Here is a 21,777-nt window from a genome sequence, read left to right on the forward strand (position 1 = left end):
AAAATGTCTTTTGCGAAAATCCACCTGTTGGTGGTGCTATAACAGGCCAATGGCTCAGGCTATAGGAACGTCTGTGAAAGATTTCACGTAAATTGCACGCTGCGTTCATGATTTGAGGCTTTTTGTTCAAAACGGGCCAATCCTGCAAACTTTGAAAGCCAATGTTAGCCAATTAGGATGGAATATGAAATATCGGATAGATCCGTCTTGAACACATACTGTATAGAGATTATAGAGATAGTGTGTAACGATTTGCGGGATTTTTGGACAGAATCTGGAGGTGTAATATAAAAAAAAGTGTGTTTTTTTAAAAGTGGGCCTTGGTGGCGCTATAACAGGCCGTTCTGGAAAAAGAGGTTCATCGTTGGCATCCAGGAGCGCGCGCGCGCGCACACGCGCACGCACACACACACACACACACACACACACACACACACACACACACACACACACACACACACACACACACACACACACACACACACACACACACACACACACACACACACACACACACACACACACACACACACACACACACACACACACACACACACACACACACACACACACACACACACACACACACACACACACACACACACACACACACACACACACACACACACACACACACACACACACAAGCTCACAAGTCATAATGCAGATCGATTTTATATAATTTAAAGGAAAATTAAGAAAAAAGCCTAATAGCATGAGGCTCTGCGCAAGATAGGGCCTTGTATCTCAGTTCCTGTATCTCAGTTCTAACTAAATGAGACGCCTACATCCAGTCTTACCTTCAGAAGAAGAATCAGAATCACCATGAGACTTGACCTCCTTGGCCTTCTTGGATTTCGCCTTCCTTTTAGGAGCTCCTATGAACATAAAAACCTTTTAGTTTTGAGGTGTGCATAGTTTACTTACACGGTCGTGTTTCAACCCAAGTTTGTTTTGTCGTTTTCAGTAGATGTTGTTTTTTGACTACTTACAAGGTAAAGGAAATATGAAAAAAAGCTGGCAGGGGGACTATCATTTATGTATTTCATCTGGCAGTGAATGAGTGTTAAGACTCAGGTGACCCCAAGCTACAAGAGTCAGTTGAGAAAAAAAACAACATTATCTGACGAAACCACGTTCACCCCCACGGCTCCCGGACTACACTTTGCAGTCATTTGGACAATATACGGTGACGTCACATTATACTGCTTATATATAGGCAACCACACTCCCCAGGATTTTGTTGTCAATGCCTGTGTGCGAATTCAGATCAATTGCTCCAGCCACAGAGGAGAAGGGGGCTATCACGTTACGAGGAGAGTGTTGCGCGATGTCTAATGACATCTCTCCCCCTCTGCCACTTAGATTTTATATTGGCTAATGTGGCACACTTGTTATGCAATGCTCAGCCAATCACAGCACAGACATTTCGTCCTCAAATTTGAGGACACAATTAATACAATTATTAGTTATTAAGAGTGCAGCCTCATGCACCAAAAAGTTCCAAACTTTTCCTCTGACATTTCTTCCTAAGTTAATTCCTAAGTGAGGTCAAGTCAGATTCATGAAACGTTCTTAAAAGGCAGAATGTTCTTATGACGATGAATCCCAATCCTCGTAACTAGAAGGGGTGTGCCAGTTCATCCTAATTACCATAGGGAGCCACCCCACCAATCCCCATATAAGGCATGGGGCACTCACTCTTTGAAGTGTTCAAGTGTTTTTCCCAGGGGGCATGTTTTAGCATGACGCCATGGCCCTGCCTGCAGTTACCTCTGTGTGTGATTGCTGCACAGAAATCACAGAACATCACACACAGAAATACCTAAACTAAGAGGGAGGGCTTGGCTGCAACTCAACCGGTCTGTTTGGGTTGGATTGAAATTTTAAGGCCTGTCAAAAACTCTAAAGCAGTGCTTCCCAAACATGGTCCTGTCAAGGACCCCCACATTGGCATGCATTCCGCAGACCCCCACATTGGCATGCATTCCACAGACCCCCACATGAAAATATTTTCTGCTAGGGACATTTTTTCAAGATTTATCATTTAACGGTTTCGAAAATAGCCGATCTACAAGCTCAAAATGGGCAATGGGAGATTGTAGATTGGCTATTTTCAAAGTATAAAATGGGGTTAAAAGTGGTAAAACTGTTTTGCTGTGGACCGCCTGGAACTTCCTCAAGTACCCCTGGGGGTCCCCAGACCAGACTTTGAGAACCACTGGTGTAAAGATATGATATAAATAGTATTTAAAACTGTATAATTGAAGTAATAAATCATAAATTATTTTTCCAAAAACAAAGCCTCCTTCTCCTCCCACACCCGCTGCTTATGGCTCGTACACACTGCCCAATATTTGCTCTGATTATGCTGTCGGGCTTTGATCGCCAAGGTTTTGCTCGCTGTGTGTGAACGGCTCTGCGATAAGATATACTGTAGCGCCGATAAAAGCGCTCGCCGACGCCTTCCCGACAATTTCTGAATATCTAGCAGGTTTGATATTTGGCTCTCTCACGGACTGGACATCGTACAGTATGAACTGGGTTGCGACCGCGTCCCGAGAAGGCCATATTACTGACACTGTCTGTCGATCTGTCTGTCTGTCGACTGTATCGATAGATGATCATGATAATATATATAACCTTTATTCCTTGGGTAAATCGCTGTGTTGTACATATTGGTAGCGCAATGTTGCATTTCACTTGAATGATGTTGATAAAACCGCATCGGAATCAACAGTGCAGAGCAAACTTTTGGACCTTGTGCGCTGTGTGTGTAAGACATAGTCTCGCTATACGCTATCACAAACATTTCGCCCTGTGTAGCCTTAGCCTGCACTATTCCTGTGTGTGTGGCATGCACGCAGAGAGAGAGAGAGAGAGAGAGATGCGTGTCGGTATCGCGCTTGTATCACGGTATCCTGCACGTGTGAGAGATGTCAAAATGAATTGGAATAAAAAAACGATCAAAGTTTGCGATCTGATGACTCGCCGACAACTTTAAAACTCCTACAGTGTGTAGCCATTAGCCTCAGTCACAGCCGTGGCTGCTGCCCTACGGGCCTGTCAGTGCCCCTGCAGCAACTGCCTCCAGAGTCCCCCGGGATAACATACCCCAACCCTGTCGCTGGAGGGCTTCCTCGCACGCCATATCTATTGTGTAGGTTGTCCACCATATCGGCCGATATGACCCTGCAAATAATCAGAGATTGGATATCGGTCATCATTTCAATATCGTGCATCTCAAATATTATCCAGAAATATGAAATGAGTGCACTTTGACAAATATGAAAACATCATTATGATCATAGCAGTAACCATATGAACCCCAGCATGCTGGGCTGGGGAACATGAGACTAAAATAGGAAATAGCCCATGTCTGTTTGTGAAACTGTGATTTATTTTGGATAGTAATTTATGATTCTGCTATTATTTATTATGCTCACATAAGCTATTCAGATGGGGTAGACAGTACAAAGTATTCAGGGCAATCACAGGAAATAAGGATCTCAGGATATTTCCTTTTATATTTTTCTGTTTCAACAGAAGTGAGGACCACAAAATCATCTTCTTTACCGATTTATTTACTTGTAAACTTGTGATGTGACATTAAAGCTGATTCTGATCTTCACTGCTTGATGACTCAAGCACTTTGATCACTGCTTGATGGCACTCAAGCATTGTCATTTTTATCAAATATAAATTAAAGAAAAGGGATACGGACAATGCAGACTCAGTGTAGTCGTTCATAAATCCCTTATGGCCACTGACGTAATTGACGTAATTGTTTAATCCCCTGTAATCGGGAGCTTAATATAACAAAATGTAGCAACTTTTAGCTTGTTTGGCTAACGGCCGATGTAATCTACCTAAAACGGGCCGAAATCCACGCGTGCACGGTCGATCACGCACGCGCACGGTCTTTATGTGCATCGCTGCGTAAAATGCGATATTTTGGGCTTGATTAGAGCTTAATTTGACATAGTTATTAAAATCAACGATGATCGCTTAGCATCCCGGACATCTGATAGTGCTGCACAGTCCAAAGCTAGTACCGGATGTTATTGTTCCTTAAACCGGAAGTGACATCGCCAGATTCGCTCTATTTGGTCAAAATCGGCATCAGGACTGGGTATAATACTATAGGATTGCTGTGTGAGAATGAGATGTAGTGTGTATATCACAGATCTTTCTATTGGCATTAAAATGACGAATTAAACATATGAATAGTGCAGGCAGAAGGCACAATCCACTGTTAATTAGGCTGGCCATAAGCCAGTTAAGTTGTGACTGAAACAGGATCAGTTATTCTTTTTTGTATCTTTGCACCTCAGGAGTTTACTCACATACAGGTTAGTTAGTTATGCATATTATTCTGTCAAAGCTATTGCAACAACTCACCTTCTTCCTCATCCTCCGCCTTGGTCTTGACCACAGAGTCTAAAAGCCACAACACATACAGGTACATCAATATGACCACATTCTAACCCACTGATCCTGCATTAACTGTCATCATCAATGGAAAAGGTGACATCACACATCCAAAAAATGATGCCAGGGCTATTAATGTTGATTTCCTCAATCAAAATCACTTTCATACTAGTGTGTAACTGATCAAAGTTGTAAAGTCATGACAATAAAGTCTGTTCTCCATTCACATAAAAGCAGGAGGTCCAGTAGTTCTCATACATGTTTTCAAACAACGAAGAGCATTATTTACCAGAATCGTCGTCTTCATCAACATCATCTTCACTCTCCGGCTTTAAAGAATAATAGACAAATGAGAATAAGAGACAATGTAATACAATTGTAAACCACTTAGGCATTATATAGAGTTCCACTTTCCACCCATTCAAAAATAATAATAAAAATAAATAAAAAATAAATAATTGCAATAATTAACCCTAGAACACTATACACATATTGGTATCCGGAGAACTCGCCAGTTTACCAACTCGCCACGATTTAGTGTATTTTATTTTAACTGGCGAGTTCTCCGGTATCCCACATATTTACCCAATGTAAAATATTCCATAAAAGATAGTTCTCATAAAAAGTAGTACAGCAATACATGGCAACTTGAGGGAGGTACTCTTCTTTAACCCATTCTGGGCGGGAACCCCTTTTGGTGTTTTAACTAAGAATTATGTTATACTTTAGCTATTTAGCTTGTAGGTCTGCTATTTTTGAAAAATCGTGAAAATGCGGCACAGATCTTTGAATATATTCTTTCAGAAAACTTATTTTTTTTAATTTCGACGTCAGGCCTAAATGGGTTAATATTTCATTATGACATTTCACAAAAAAGCGATATATCATCAATTGTTGAAAAACATGCATATTATTTTTAAAATATATTAGAAAAAAGAAAATAAATGGAGCTAGGAACTTCTCCTTTGGTCCACCCATTCCTGGGACATGAGAGAATGGTCCAGTGAAGAAAAACAAATAGTCCATTGTGGGTGTATGGGATTTTTCTCTGTGACAATATCACTAAACGAAATTCACCCGAACACCTGGCCGTAGGAGGAAAACAAAAGAAACAGGGATGTGGGCAGGAAAACAAACCTACCTTCTATGATGTCACTGTCGCATCATGAAGGTACTGAAAGACCCACCCACCTCAGACATCAGCAACATTATGAAAATTACAAAAAATATAATGTCCGGGTGAAAATCACATGTTTAGTGGTTAATTAGGAACACCAGGGTTATGGTTACTTTACTACTTTACTATCATCCCATACCTCTTCTAAGAAGAAGAAGACTTCTTCTTCTTCTTCTTCTTCTCCATCACTGTCCTCCTCACTACTACTAGTGTAGTAGTAGTCCACTTCCAATGGGTGCTTGAGAGAAGGAAAACATACATGCAAACATACTATAACCATAAATTAAAATTATTATTATACGCAACGCATTGTGAGCTTGTACGTGCATGACACCGTTGTTCAACAAAGTTTGATTTGGGCTGTAGTCTGCAAGGTCTCCTGTAACACCTTTCTATGGGTAACAGGTTTCAATTCATCAGGCTCAATAATGTTTTTTGTTTCGTTTTACAGCTATGTGCTTTTAAAGTAAAAGGGAGTTCCAACCGCACCCCAAGCCTGTGGCAGGCTAATCTGGTGCATCTCAGAGGCAGGACAGGTAGCAAGCAAACAAAGTTTTACTTATGCACCCTGTGAATAAAATAAGGGCTTAAACTGTCCGAGTTGCTGCAGTGCATTCCTTCCTCACACTTTTAAAGTTATTTTGCTTGCTGTGACAGGGACGCTCTGTCTAGGAGTGTATTTTGTCAAGCAACATACTTGCAATGCTATCGGCCAAATTGGGGCAATAGTCAGCAAATAGTTTTGCTATTATTTTTTTCCATACTGATCCAGACCTGGAAATGAGAAATGACTCAAATCTAATACATTTCCACAATTGTCATACCCCTGTAGTAATCATGTCATCTTCTGTGGGTGCATGATCATCCCGCAGCCTGGCACACATGCTGAACTCAAAGTCATCATGTGGGGGCTTCTCTCCCACAGTTTCCCATGAGTCTGTTTCTTCACAGTACTGCTCGATGCTAGGGATGCGCCTACAGTGCATGAAGAGAGACCGAAAGCTAGAACACAATTGTCTGTTGTGGACAACACGCCCCCTTTTCCCAAACATTCATGACCCTCTTACTCGTTGTGTGCGTCCAGCCCTCCCAGCACATATAGCTTTCCATCCAATGCAGCCATGAAAGGCTTCCGGCGTCGCACTTGCATGGGGGCACACAGAGTCCACTGGTTTGTCCGGGGACTGTAGCACTCCATCGTTTTTTTTTCCTTTACTAAAGACCAAGGTATTGAACAATCCAGACCCCCTATAGATAAAACAGAATTAACAGTACAGCGATTGTTATGTCTCACACACAGCATTCACTTTCATAGGCGTCAGATTGCTGTGCACACCACACAACTATGTCTTGAAATTGGGTGTCCTACAGTAAGTCATTGTGGATTCCAGACTGCATGATTGATTGGAGACGCGAATGACACACTGTAAGGTTTCATCAGGATGTGATACTTATTTGTATAATGAATATAGGTCTATTATTTCAATTACTTTGTCCCTCTTCATTTGCCATTTAAGACCACATGGATAGGGGATGATTTGTTTAACTTAACTAATACAATACAATACAATACAATACAATACAATGGAATAGCGAACGCAGTGTTGCGAATGCAATGAGCGATTACTATAGAAGCCTGCCTAGCTTGTCTGTGTGTCACGCTGTAACACCACCCGCCCGCCACCAGAGGGTGCAGCTGTATCACAAACAAAAAAACATGCATGCACACACGCATGCACGCACACACGCACACACACACACACACACACAAAATCTTAAAAAAACAAAACAATATAATAACAATATAATATAATATGTGACCAGATTTGACTGAGGGACTGCCATCATGCAGCACAGGCAGACTCTTCACATACCAGAGCATGTCTGAAATAAATGTCAGAGCTGAAATAGACATGTAAATATGAAATAAATGCTTAATCATGTAGCTAGGTGTACACCTAGAAGTGAACACAGAAGTGAACCTTTCAAGCCTGTTTTTCTCAACTCGTTTCTCTACAAGACATTACTCTATATATATCTCCAAAACTGGTGGGTCAAACTGAGCAACCAATATGTCAATTTGAAGCTATAATTCCCTGCTTTCATAAGAGATGAAAAAACCCAATGGCAGCCCCTCAGTAACATTTGGTCACATTTAAAGGGGCATGAAACCCTAGGAAGTTCAGTTCAGGTTAAAAACTACAGCAGATTACAAACATGGTAAATTATGAATAATAGGTGTTGTAGAAACTCCTCCCTCCTGCCCAGTCCCAGGTGGATAAGTGAGATTTGGCCTGAATGAGGCACACCTGAGCTAGTTAAGCCAGGTCTTTAAAAGGCAAATTCCAGTACTTCCACTTGCACATTGCGTCTTCTCACATTATCCACTGAATAAACACATTTTAAATCTCGTAGCGTCGCACAATACATGATAATCTTGTCAGATAATCTTAAAGGCATCACATCACACACTACCAAGATTCCCCGGCTTGCCCAAACACGACAAAAATTGTATTAACTCATTTACTGCCAGAATTGACTCTCACTGCATTTAGCTTACTAGAGCGGTGCCCGTGGGGCCTCTACAGCGGTGCCCGTTGGGCACTGGCCTACTTGGAACGATGCAAGTTGGAAATGCATGCCCCACCCAGATATTATGTCTGTGTCCCATTTATGCCCATATATGGAGTTCTTTTTCAGGCCTGCCCAAATATGGAGTCTTTGCAGACGTCAGAATGATGTCAGAACAGGCCAGGTCTATATGGACCCCGGGCAGGGGTCCTGTCCAGAGCCCGGGCAGAGGCCTTTTTGGGGCGGTTCTGGACAACCGTGGGTCCGACCGGCCACTACACCCCCTGTGGTGGTGTGGAACGTGTGTGTCTAATTTGAAGTTGGTGGGGCGAACGGTTCTCGAGTTACGTGGATTACACACAGACAGACATACAGAGACTTGGTGATAAGATGCCACGTCTATTCACCCGGAGGTTCTATTTTAAAGACCCCAAATTCACAACCCCTGACGATACCTATAACGTAGATCTTCCCGTTGAGACCGCAGGCAGCTGCAGAGCGTTCATAGCACGGATTTGGGGGATTTCGCATTGGAGGGATTTTTGACCATTCATCCATTCGATGGCTGTATGCATAATTTCCATTGCGACCTAGGGCCCAGAAACACTCATGGTAAACACACATTGCCAGTAGGAGGATGAATATGTAATAATACCAAAGTCCTTGGGCATTTTCAGTTATGCAGTGTGCTTTACAAATTTACATACAATATTCTACCAAACACATACCAATAAAATAGAGCAGTCCATCTAGTGAGACCACCAGCGTGGGCCTGTAGTATGGCCCAAGCATATTGTTAGTGAACTCCCAGGTGTTGGCTTTTGGGTCGTATCGATCTACTGACATTGCAGTCTCCACCCCATCTCCCTCGACACCCGAGCCACCCAGTGCAAACAAATATCCATCCGCCATCAGCAGGCCTATGGACCATGTGGGAAAAATAAACTTGTGTTTAGTTAGACATACCAACAACCATGAGATTTTTAACCTGCAGCACAGATTTGTTTTAACCCGCCAAGAGGGTGTTTTTAACACGCAGCACAGGTGATTTTGATCCTGCAGCACAGGTGATTTTGATCCTGCAGCACAGGTGATTTTGATCCTGCAGCACGGGTTTGTCTGACTAATGACTGTAGGACTGTTGGTATGTCTAATGGCTCGTACACACTGCCCGATATTTGCTCCGATTATGCTGTCGGGAGCATTTTTGGCCCCCGATCTGACGTAAAATCGGGCTTTGATCGGCGAGGTTTTGCTCGCTGTGTGTGAAAGGAGCTGCGAGAAGATCCAGCGCCGATAAAAGCGCTCGCCGACGCCTCCCCGACCATTTCTGAACATCTAGCACGTTTGATATTTGACTCTGTCGCCGACTGGATATCATACAGTATGAACTGGGTTGCGACTGCGCCCCGATAAGGCCTGTATTACAGCCAATGAGAGCACACTGCTCACAGCACTGCTGTCTGTCTGTCTGTCTGCCGTGTCGCCTGTATCGATAGATAATATATAACCATTATTCCTTGGGTAAATCCCTGTCCTGTGTCGTACATGGTAGCATTAGCCCAATGTTGCTGTTAAATAAACCATAACCAAATCATTTCACTTGAATAATGTTGACAAAACCGTGCATCGGAGCAAACTTTTGGGCTCTATCTCTCTCCCTCTCTCTCTGTGTGTGTGTGTGTGTGATTTAAAATCTGCCTGCCTGCCTGCCTGCCTGCCTGCCTGCGTGTGTACGTGCGTGCCACAGTTTGACAATCTTACTGAAGCCCCAGCGTGGCAGGTTCATAGGAGCCATCTCCATCCATGAGTTAAGGTGAAAATCATAGCGCCACATCTTCCCAGTGCATTTAGCAGCAGAGCCTGTAAGTCCTCCGGCCACATACAGAGTGCAGCCTAAGGTGGAAGGACAGAAGAATTAAAAATGTGAAAAAAAACCTGTTAAACTGAGTTATTTCTTGTTAAAATAAAACATTTTAATATGCCTATACTGAACTTAGCGTAAGTTTGTACTACTTGAAAGTAATACTGCACGTTATACACAATTCATTTTAGTATGGACAAATCCACAGAGGGGCACCCTGTGCGCTACCTTGATTGGTCGATCGTCCTTCCAGGCTATAGGATATTGTCTCTGGGAGATGGAATTTAATCTTTGCTAGTAGTAGCACTGTCAGTTGGCATCGGACATTTGCGGTCGTAATTGCTAAAACATATGAATTTCTGTCGCATATCTTAGTTACAATGAAGCTGAATAGATTTTAAGGGTAACTGTTCCATTGAGGCAGTCAGACGATCCGTGATGTCAACAATAGTCACTCCTCCCATTCACTCCGAGTCATTATGCCTTCTGCCTCTGGTAAACATCACGTGGTGTCTGGCTGGTGAGTATGGAACATGATTGAACGACTCGTTCGAGTGACTGCTGGGTCTGTGCGGGAGATCCGGGAGCATTACGGGAGTAACTGAATGACCGAAATGAACGGATCTTTTTACTGAACGACTGAACGATGAAATGAATGAAAGTTCCCATCACTGCGCAGCAGCAGCAGCTTGTTGCCACATTTAAAGCCCAGGGTCATTTGGAACCAGTAAATCAGTGTGCCCAGTGATTTGCAGCTTCAGAGGTGACAAGGTTGCAGCTTTCAAGGTGACAAGACATCTTGATTTGCAGCTAGCATAGCATCTTGCCAAAACACCTGCGGGAGGATCGCCGACCAACCAAGGCATGATTACTTCTAACGCGACTCGTGACGGGACCGCGATGGGCCGTCAAAAACATAATATTTCGTTAGAATTGAAATCATTGATTTAAATTCAGTTATTCACGTTTTTAGATTTTTAATCCCATCCATTAAAATGGAGGGGGGACACTTTGGATGACAGCCCAACCGGAAATGACATTGAATGTTGCCCAATAGACGCTCCTAGACTATAGAGTGGTGCACTCTGATTCTCCGTCTTTTGATCAATCTCCGTCCTGGGCATCCGATGTCATTCATTACTAGGACAGAGGTCTCTGTGTTAACGACAAGCTATGCTAACAACATCGCCATGGCTACTAGGCTACTGTCTGCTTCAACTTCATCTCCGCCTATGATATAGCTTATTTATTTTGTCCATTGACGTGCAGTCACGACGTCAGCCGACACAGGTGCTGCGGAAAAAGTCAGATCTACAAGCTTACAACACGTAACGTCCTGTAAAATAAGGTAAAATAGATACAATATGATATGCTCTTTCATATTGTACCATAAAATAATGGGTCAGATATGTAAACCTGTATTATCTCGCATCATCTCGGGTCTGTCTTTATTTTTTTATGTGGGCTACACTTTTGGGCTACACAATTTCAGGGGTCCATTAGGGTCTGGGTCGGTCATTTTGAACCTGTGATGAGCTTTATGTGTATATTATGATCTGATATGTTCACTATTTAATCAGACATAAGTGATTATTGAAATGCAATGTGTCATTTAGTTATTCTAATTTTCACTATAGAGTAAGCTTGCAGTTCCCTTAAATAGAGAGTCTGAAACTTACTTTATTTTACAACCATTTACAACTGGTCTTTATCCAGAGCTACTTAGTGCTTAGTGAGTTAAATTCCTAGGAGTCCATTTGGTTACATTCTTCAGAGCAACATCAAAACTGACAGTGAACATCATGAATTGTCTATGAATTGATTGCATAGGGCCAAAATGGAAACAAGATTGCAAGGACTTATTTTGTGCGATCCCTTTTAGATTAAGTGTTTGACTATATTCTGTTGCTGTTTCTATTCACTACAATCAATCAATCAATCAATCAATCAATCAATGACGTTACCGTCTAACCATCCCACTCGGTCTGTGTGGATTAGGGGGGTTAGTAGTCTCATGTTGCCAGACTGTTGCCTCTCGCAATTTCCAAATGCTTCCATCATACAGTCTGGAGCAACGGTCGAAGCTCTATCATGAGCAAAATATAAAGTGGAAGTGGAGCCTCCTCCACACTTCTGTTTCGTCTTTACAGTCGCGCACATTTATCCTAATATAAATAGAAATCATCTAAGCATAAATAGCTTGTTGCTTAGCTAGTTTTATATTTTATTTTCCAACTGTTCAAAAGCGATATAATGCGAGTTCAATGCTTTCTAATTAAAAACCTTTTCTGCAAGTGTTTCCATACCCCATTTGCGCATTTCCTTTTTTTCCGATATAGGCCAAAATCCACCCCCTTCCAGCGCAAAAGTGTTCTTGCAAAAAATATGAAGACTTATTTGCATCTGAGGTGTTTCCATTCAGGATTGTATTGCAAGAGCCTTATTGCGCAAGCAATATTACACGAGAGGGTGTTCTCTACCATCATTAATGCATGCCTGTGATGCTGCAGTGCAGAAGTGCATTAATGGCGGTAAAGAACATCCTAGAGTGTAATATTGCAATTATACAACAGTTACCCTTAAAACTAAGATACTCGCTAAAAGAATGACAGATGTAGCCACGACAGTACGACCACTTAATGTCCCAAGAAACTCACTAGCCTATCATCCAAGTCTGCCGCGCTCTGGGAGAACAGAGCAGCGGATTTCTATGTTTTGATTAGATGTTCCTTTTGCTCGTTTAGGAACTTTAGGGCACGGCTAGAGGGCTGTTTCAACCAATCAGATTGCTTCCTCGAAACGACCAGTTGTATAATTTCATTGCTACCTCAATTCAGAGGCAAAACAGAGTTGGAAACATTATGGGTCCAAGTGGTACTCCTCAGTCCTCACCTGACATAACGGCACCATACCCGCTTACTTTCGTGGGCAGAAATCCTAGATTCTTCCATTGTTTATTCAGGGGATTAAAGAGCTTAAGTGTGTCTTTCTTCATTGTCCGGTACTTCTCTTCTCCCACCGTCACAATCACTTCAACAAGCAGGAAGAAGGAGTAGTGTGCATTTAATAGTTCAAAGAGACACCAAAATAATTCAATAAAAGAGGACCATCTCAGGGGCATGTTGGCCTTAGAATAGATGGGAGTTTCAGTTTGGCACCACCAAGATTTAAAAAAAAATTATATGTTCACAACACATTGCAATGGGATGGGTTGTGAGCTTGTAGATCTACTATTTTTTACTATTAACTGCTATTTTCACTATGAGCTGTATAATTAAAGGTAGGGTAAGTGCTATTTTCTTTAAGGCTAGATCACGATATTCTGATAGCAATTATTGCTATAGAGTGTTTGTTCAGTAACAATCAAGGTCCCCCTGTCTCTCCAGCTCAGTAGAGAGTAGCCATTTATCAGTTCCAATTTTGTCTGCTCATTTCTTTGTGTCATCACTTACAATACCACTTGTTTAATCTCTATCCTGACTGTGTTCTCTATCCTGAATGGATAAAATTGCTATCCAGACCTGAAAATGTGTATTTACCTGTGGTCCTGCGTGCGCGTGCCGTGTTACAGTAAGGCACTGCCAGCCGCTCCGTGGCCTCAGAGATGAACCTCTGGCAGCCCTGGTATTCTTTCACCTCATCCAGAGACTTGATCACATGACGGAGGTAGGAGGGACTGATAAGAGGCAGCCGGATGTGCTCTAAGACCTTAAAGAACACATTAGATCACACTAATTATTAAGTACAACCTGCTATTGGGTGAACAACATTATTAGAAGCAGCATACATAGTACAGTAGTATAGACAGCAGGCACTATTCTAGGAGCGTTGCATTTAGAAGTCCACAGACATATCCATATAATGAGAGCCAGGCCCCCAAATGTGTTGTCGTCAGTATCAACTGGGAGGAATAATTATCAGAATGTTGTTTGGGAAGGTATACACCCCTAGTACTAGGAACAATGTGATAGCCTTGCATCTGTGATAGCTTTCTGTGTGTTATATACATCTTATATTACAACATTTGAGATGGGCGGTGATTTGGCGAACGGAAGTCTGTAGACGACCCCCTCCCCCTAGCATCACACCTGCTTCCGTTTCTGAAAGCCGCCATTAGTCACTCCCCCCGTCTACAAAGTATATTTCTCTACAGATGCGTTAATATTGTAACCTCGACACAGCATAACTTCAGAAACTATCCCAGACGTCTGTGTTGTGTGCGTCTAGGAGAAGAACAAATGTAAACTAGAAAAAGTGCCCTTCCGGGCACAGGTCTCCACCAGTGTGTGTGATGTTTGGCAAAATTTGTAGGAGTAATATTAGAAAATGTGTTTTACATATGTCGGCCTCCTGGTGGCGCTATAAAGAGCAGATGTGAAATATTCCAGGCAAAGGTTTTTCCTTGGCCTCTAGGGAGTTGGCATACAAAGTTATCCACAGATCCATGCAGTTAGAGGTAAAAACACTTTTCGGCCAGTTATAGCGCCACCATGAGGCTGAGTTGAAAATGTTCATGTGGCATTTCTTCCTCGGCCTAGTGGGAATGTGCGTGCACAATTTCACGGAAATCACACGATGTGTTCATGATTTGCAGCATTTTGTTTGAAACTGAGCACTCCTGCGAACTTTGGAAGCCAATCAGGATGGAGTCTGAGAAATCTGAAAGACCTGTTTCGTTGAATGGCTCTAGAGAGACTGTGTACCAATTTGTGTGATGTTTGGACAAAATCTGTAGGTGTACTGTCCAAAAACTTGTTTTGCACAAAGCGGCCTCCTGGTGGCGCTATAACAGGCCGTTCTGGAAAATGTGGGGCAGAGGTTCATCGTTGGCATCCAGGGACGGAGTGCAAAACATACTCTCTCCCCATGCCTTCGGCATGGTGGAGACAACAACTTGATTCAACATTCATTGTTCGTTTTATTGATGATTTATATGTGTGAAAACTGTCATTAACATGTCACAAGAACTGGAATTCATAATAAGAATGAATAAGAATGTAAAATGACAATAAGATGGCAATATGTGTGGGCATGGTTGCGCAGTCGTTAACACTGTCGCCTCATAGCTAGAAGGTCTGGTTTGATTCCCGCTGGAGACGCTGTGGGCACTGGGGTTGTGTTCTCTCCTCCACGTCATCAGCGCCCATACCCTAGGTGGGGTTGGCAAAAGGGCCTTTCTGTGTGGAGTTTACATGTTCTCCCCGTGTCCCCTAGGGTAGTATAGGTACTAGGGCAGTCGACTAGTAAATCCACTAGTCGACCTTGTTGGTACTAGTTGACTAGTTAAGAAAAAAAATTAAAACGTTTTTTCCCCGATTGTGTAGGCCTCAAGATCAGGTAGATTATAGTTATAGTCACCAATGTACACAGTTTTTAAATAAATATTTATTTCCCCAAAAAAAATAGGTAGTTAAACAACTAGTCGACTAGTAAACTAGGCAACGGAAATGACTAGAAGTGAATGCCCTAGTAGGTACCCTCACAAAACATGTGCAGTAATTCTGGTCTCTATACTGCCTCCCCCTAGCCAGCATGGGCACCTGATGGAGGGGAAAGGAACTGGTTGGAATAACGTGTTCCTTCCACGTCCTACATCCAACCCGGGGAAACTCACCCCGGATAGGTGAAAAGAAGCAGACTCAACATAACTTGTAAATTGTAAAATCTGCTGCTTTCACACATGCAGCCAGCATACAAAGAACTACAATGTCTTGTGTATTACTGTAGCTTGTCTGACACCTTGATCAAGTTGAGAGAGCAACTGCAGAATAGTCATTGCAACGAGAGCGAGGCAAGCATGCAGCCAATAAAAGTGACGATTGCACAACAAAATTGGAACAGTGCTAGACCAGCGTTGGTCGGGAAAAATAAAACTAGACCAGTCATCCCCCAATAGTGCGGGGATATTAGGACCCTTCTTACCCCCCTCCGGCGCCCCTGGTCCAGGTAGGATACTGCTGTACTGTATCTGTTCAAATGTCTTTGGCCCAGTTGATAGAAACAACTTCAAGAGTGCTGCTGATACGCTCAGGACTTCTGAACTTGCCCCTTCTAGTTCTGAACCTTGCATCAGTTTTGGGGGGTTAAGTAGTATGTTTTCATATATTGACCCATGTCATTTGTGCCTAGTATTACAAAATAAAATGCATGACAGCACCCATAAAGCTAACACTGGTGGAAGGCTATCACATATTTTCTAACTATAGACATGCATACCATCACAAACAATAACTAAGAGCATTATCTCATTACCTGTCACAAATTTCCCATTCCCACAGCGTGTCGCAAAATCTATTGTGTTAATTCAGTTATCTATTCCACTTTCAGCAGTGCTGTGCTGGCTGTAGTGCAGCCTACAAACTGCTTAAGCAAGTTTCCACTCACCACCAACAGCGCAAGCCGTGAGTGCGAGCAGTATGAAATTACATTTGTCTGTCCACCGTTTCTTTGGTTCGGGGGACCAAGCCGAACTGAACTTTTGTCGGTTGTTATAGTGTAGAATGCAGCTACCTTAAAGAATGACTGCGCTCTGCTTTCAAAGCTCTGCCCGTGTGTAGGTAACTTCATCAACCACGCCATGGAAGCCTCAAACACCATGTCCTCCTGACCATTGAGATGGTCACTGGAAAGGATTGCCGTCAGTCTTTCCACAGAGAGAGACAAGAACTCCTCCTATTGGCAGAAACAAAATCAGAGAGAGAGAGAGTGTGTGTGTGTGTGTGTGTGTGTGTGTGTGCGTGCATGTGTGTGTAAATAACAAATGACTGATGGAATGATATTTTACCCAGGTTTGTGACTGCTGTGGTGCTAACAGGTTGAGTAAGTTATTAAAAGGAAGGAGGACGAGTCAGCAACAGACAAAGAATCACTGACCTGCCGGTAGATGTCACTGAAGTGCTCCAAGATGTAATCCATGCTGTGCTGCTCCAGCACTGCAGAGGAGTGGGTCTCAGCAAGGCAGTGAATCCCAACACAGTTATGTATGTCTATGTGACGCTTCAAGTAGTCACCGCAGGCCTCTCGAACAGCTGTGACATCCAAAAAGTTTGATGCTGCCAGCAGGGCCTATACACCAAAGAAACAACACATTTGTGTCTGCATTTTTGTCATACACCGGTGCTTAACAAAGAATAATAAATGTTAAGACAGTACCTGCACATTTGCTTTGGAGATGGAGACCTTCGAGATGTAGGCATAGTTCACCAGCAGGCCTAGCATCTTAGGTTTCACGCCACTGATGGTCACTTTGTGCTGTGTGGACTCCATCATCCCAGATGTAAACATAGCCTGTGCAGGTTGGAAAGGTGAATGGTAGGATTATTAGACCTTTATGTACATTGTGTTATATTGGATATAGCATGATGTCCAGTTCACATGAAAGCAAGGCAGGATTGATTGTCATTCCCCTATAACAACACCAGATCAAAGAATGACATTCCCATATCAATACCAGATCAATAAATGTGTGTATTTACCTCAAAATAAGTGCTCAAGGAGGCCAGTACGCTACGATGGCAGGGGAACCACTGTCCCTCACAGCACAGAATAACATCACACAAGGCTCCTTTGAGCCACTGCCTTCTTAGGCCCAGTAAGACCTTTTTGGAATGGTTGGGATCAACAAACATCTCACTCATTCCATCCATGTGTCCCTTTGCTAGACCAGCCTATATGACACGGGGGGAAGGGGGGGGGGGGGGTATAGTAGGATTTCCCTTAAAAAGTGATATTTTGCTTTTCTTTTTTTTAAAGACGTTGTAATTTTATCATCTATCCAGGCTTATGTGAATACACCTGACAGTTTCTACTGTATGTTGCTCCATTCCGTATTTACATATGTGATATACAAACCCATTTGAACTTAAACTATTGATTAAAATATCCTATTTTGTATTTATTTTTAAAGAGATGGATGTCAGTGGCTGAATATCTGGACAGAGTCTATGAGTGGGTAGCGCTGTGCCATAGGGCGATACTTTTGTTGATGGCGTCAAATGACACCCAGTTTTGTACTGTTTTTACCAGCTGCTTCGTAGAAGCGGCAGGTTAGTGTTTACCTGGGAAACTTGCGACCGGTAGACGGACACCACTAGTCTATCTGCTGAGTGTTGCAAAGTCTGCATATTTCCAGCCTAACGTGGATTAATTCACAGTTGCTTGCCTGGTTTGGTTTTTGGAGGCTGCTTAGCTTATTTCTGTCACGACAGTTGCCACCACTGGCAACAACCCATAACATCCCATCGTCTGCACGGCATGGCTAGTCGAGCAGTTCTGATTGGCTGCCTCGTCTCCAGCCATGTTGCCTTAGTCATTAGGGTCACTAATTTGAGCATAACAGCGGAGCGCAGCAAAAAAGTGGCATAACGTCAGCAGCAGACCCACAGATAATAATAATGCAGCCATGGTAATTAATTGATTTAATCAATTTGGGCTTGTTTTATTATTACTTAAAGCAGCAATATGGAGTTTGGGGTGTCAGTGGCCACTTTGGACACAAATAGCATGACATTGACAGCCCAACGTCTTTGACATCAATACCCAAGAGTCTCTGCAAGCATGTCCGGCGAGGATGTCCTCTTTTTGACTGGCAGTTCCGCCTTGGCATAATGCCAGGATGAAAGTAATTGACTCCCCTACGCAACATAGTAATTACCACTTTAATTGCCCGGAACTATTTAATCCATTACATTCATGCGCCCAGTCGATTTATAAACACGGACGCCTTTTCCGGACGGACCGGCCGGAAGTTCATGATGTTGTGTAGCAGCTAACAATAGCCACAGCACTTTAGAATCGTTCGACAACAACGGGAGACAAGAATAAATCTATCGAGACTAGCGACTGGACCGCGGAGCGCCGTCTAACACAGGATCTTTTTTCAGAAAAAGACGGGATGATTTAGATCGCGATTTATGAACGTTTTAAGATTTTCGTTTTCATCAGCTAAACAGAGGAGGGAGTTTTTTGATGACGTCTCAGTCTTGCGCGTCACCGAGGAGAGCCCAGCAGGCGCGCCTGGGCTATACAGCCAGGCGATCTGTTCTCGTATCAATAAACTTCGTCTTTAGGACAATACTTCGTCCTGAGCGTCGGGCGTTACTAATAGAAAGGACAAAGAACTTCGTCCTGGGCGATTCATCTGGTAATACAGTGCAGCCCCTAGCAGGGACCCCACCTGAGTCTATACATTCATGGAAGAATGATTGTTATTACTTAACCCATTTAGACCTGAGGCAGATTCTACAAAATGGTTAATGACAAACTTATGTTTCTCTGTCAGTGATGCTTAAACTATGTCATGTCAAGGACCCCTAGGAATTATATGAAATTGGCTGCCGACACCCATCTGAAAATCCCCCTCCCCCCCCCCCCCCCCCCCCAGAAAGATTTGAGTTAAAACATTAGCACTCAAAGAATACATATTCAATGATTTGCGCCACATTTACAAGATCTTTCCAAAATAGCAGTTCTACAAGCTCGTAGCCGCGCTAAAGTATAACAATGCATCAAACACCAAAAAGGTGTTCCCGTCCTGAATGTAACTTTATAATTTATTATGTAACTGACATAATATGCTATATAGTTACATAGTGACGCTTTAAAGTTAAAAACACGACTTGTAGCACTTTTTCAATGTGATGCAATTGTCTGTCAATGAATATGAATGGCAATACAAGTTAACTACTAGCCATGTTTATCGTCTAAATATTAATTCAGTCGTGGTACCTTCTCCACGTGACGCTCCATGTAGTCAAGGCAGGCCTCTTGAACACCCGTGACATCCAACAAGGTGGATGCTGCCAGCAGGGCCTAGACCAAAGAAAACATTATGTGTAAGCAGTACAGATGCAGGACAAAAACACAGACAATGAATATGGTTTATGATATGATTTATGATGCAGGAGCGCAAAGCACCAACGAGCTGGCCGGATGTATGGAGAACCGAGATGACTGGAAGCGACGATGGAAGGCTCGTCTGAGGACAACCTAGAGAGATCATACATTACCTGCACATTTTTCAAGGAGATGGACACTGTCGAGGTGTAGGCGTAGTTCAACAATGTGTCCAACACCTCAGGTTCTATATACCAGATTTGGAGCTTTTCCTGTGTGCACTCCATCGGGACAGATCTGAACATAGCCTGTGCAGGTTGAAAAGGTAAAGTTAGTTCGGTTAAGGTGGAAGCCAAGTCAGAAATTAAGGTCATTCCCTGAACAACAGCAGCTAAATGTATGTTGTACATTTACCTCAAAGTAGGTGCTAAATGAGGCTAGTAAGACTCGATGGCAGGGGAACTCCTGTCCCCCACAGCTCAAAATCACATCACACAAGGAACAGTTGAGTCGTAGCCTGTTGAGGCCCTCTAAGACCTTGACTGGATGGCAGGGATCCAACATCTCTAGGCTATTGATGTATACTGGTGCAAAAGAGAACAACATGTCTTGTCAATCTAGATTACATTTCAAATCAAGATGTATAATAATTATGTAATATTTCTATTGTCAATATGGCCATGTGGATTGAAAACTGTATTTGTATGCACGTGTGTATGGAACATAAAGCTGCCAAAATTCGAATGAAATGGCAAATACGGAAAGTCAATTGAAACAAGACAAATGTCTTTATTTTCAGGTCATTAACGCATTTCTTGAGACAAAAATAAATCTAAAATGCAATAGCATTTACATTTAATCTACAGATGTGCTCATTCTATGACACAATTAGAATTATAAATAAAAGATGATTTGATTTTCAATTTTCAAAAAATGCCCTGCTAATTAGTGGACAATATTAAAAAAAAAATCATATGAAATAAGAGAAATGCCTTCAGATAATGAACGCATTTAAGAGAATATATAATGCAATAGCATTTACATTTCATCTCCAGGTGTGCTCATTCTATGAAGAAAAAGCAAATAACATTGCATTCTCATTTTCAAATTGGCATGTGTACGATTTGAATATGATTTGCTTTTGCTTTTTCATTCGGTCATAGAATGAGCACACTTGGAGATGAAGCAAAAGCAAAGCACATCGCATTTTCATTTTCCACTAATTAGCAGGGCATTTTTTGAAAATCAAATGATCTTTTATTTATAATTTCAATTGTGTCATAGAATGAGCAGAATGAACGCTATTGCATTTTAGATTTATTTGTCGTCACAAGAAATGCGTTAATGACCTGAAAATGAAAAAAAATCTCTTATTTCAATTGACTTTTTGTATTTGCCATTTCATTTGAATTTTGGCAGCTTTATGCTTCCATAGTTTCGAGTGTGTGGGATATCAGAAGCAACTGAAAAACATGTGTGCCGGGGGGTGGAGCATGGGGGAAAGCTCAAAGAGTTCTCCCAACCGGAATAAACAGTGGGGTGTTGCATTTTCAAACGCAGGTGCTTTAAATGTATACTAATTTAAAAGTAGGCGTCATGGCTTGCCAGATTTTAGATGACCCATTTAGGTTTTAGAACCTTTTCATATCAACTAATCCAAATTAATATGTATTTGGCGAGGAGGGACCCCCATCTAATCGGACACGCCCAGCTTGTAGATGTAATATTACAATGTATAGGGACTGTGGTAACATTATCGTCTACTCTACAGGGGTCTTCAATGTTTGGTTGTAGACCCCTGGTGGTTGTTACAATTGATGCCCTCAATTATTGACATGACAAAGTTGAGTTTCTAAAAATGTAGAAGACAGTCGTAGAATAGAGTCCTCTTTGTTTTGAT

General features: G+C 42.4%; 1 protein-coding gene across 3 annotated transcripts in view; it reads right to left on the bottom strand.

Annotated features, from left to right (window-relative positions):
• Positions 1-21,777, bottom strand: part of LOC306916253 (kelch-like protein 23) — a 36,325-nt gene that overhangs the window by 10,816 nt on the left and 3,732 nt on the right. The window contains exons 2-20 of one of the 3 annotated variants that reach the window (XM_079494070.1): positions 20,292-20,461; positions 20,051-20,185; positions 19,770-19,853; positions 17,519-17,710; positions 17,196-17,330; positions 16,917-17,108; positions 16,554-16,715; positions 13,583-13,751; positions 12,936-13,073; positions 9,944-10,075; positions 8,908-9,099; positions 8,635-8,769; positions 6,676-6,856; positions 6,433-6,583; positions 5,748-5,846; positions 4,721-4,760; positions 4,402-4,440; positions 3,115-3,192; positions 801-878 (exon numbers count right to left, since the gene is read on the bottom strand). In XM_079494070.1, coding sequence (XP_079350196.1) covers positions 801-878; positions 3,115-3,192; positions 4,402-4,440; positions 4,721-4,760; positions 5,748-5,846; positions 6,433-6,583; positions 6,676-6,856; positions 8,635-8,769; positions 8,908-9,099; positions 9,944-10,075; positions 12,936-13,073; positions 13,583-13,751; positions 16,554-16,715; positions 16,917-17,108; positions 17,196-17,330; positions 17,519-17,710; positions 19,770-19,853; positions 20,051-20,185; positions 20,292-20,461 — 2,502 coding nt within the window. The remainder of the gene's footprint in view (positions 1-800; positions 879-3,114; positions 3,193-4,401; positions 4,441-4,720; positions 4,761-5,747; positions 5,847-6,432; positions 6,584-6,675; positions 6,857-8,634; positions 8,770-8,907; positions 9,100-9,943; positions 10,076-12,935; positions 13,074-13,582; positions 13,752-16,553; positions 16,716-16,916; positions 17,109-17,195; positions 17,331-17,518; positions 17,711-19,769; positions 19,854-20,050; positions 20,186-20,291; positions 20,462-21,777) is intronic. The other 2 variants (XM_079494072.1, XM_079494071.1) reach the window with 2 other exon arrangements.

This window comes from Electrona antarctica (assembly GCF_951216825.1).
Source record: "Electrona antarctica genome assembly, chromosome: 23".
In the NCBI taxonomy this organism is placed as follows: domain Eukaryota; kingdom Metazoa; phylum Chordata; class Actinopteri; order Myctophiformes; family Myctophidae; genus Electrona; species Electrona antarctica.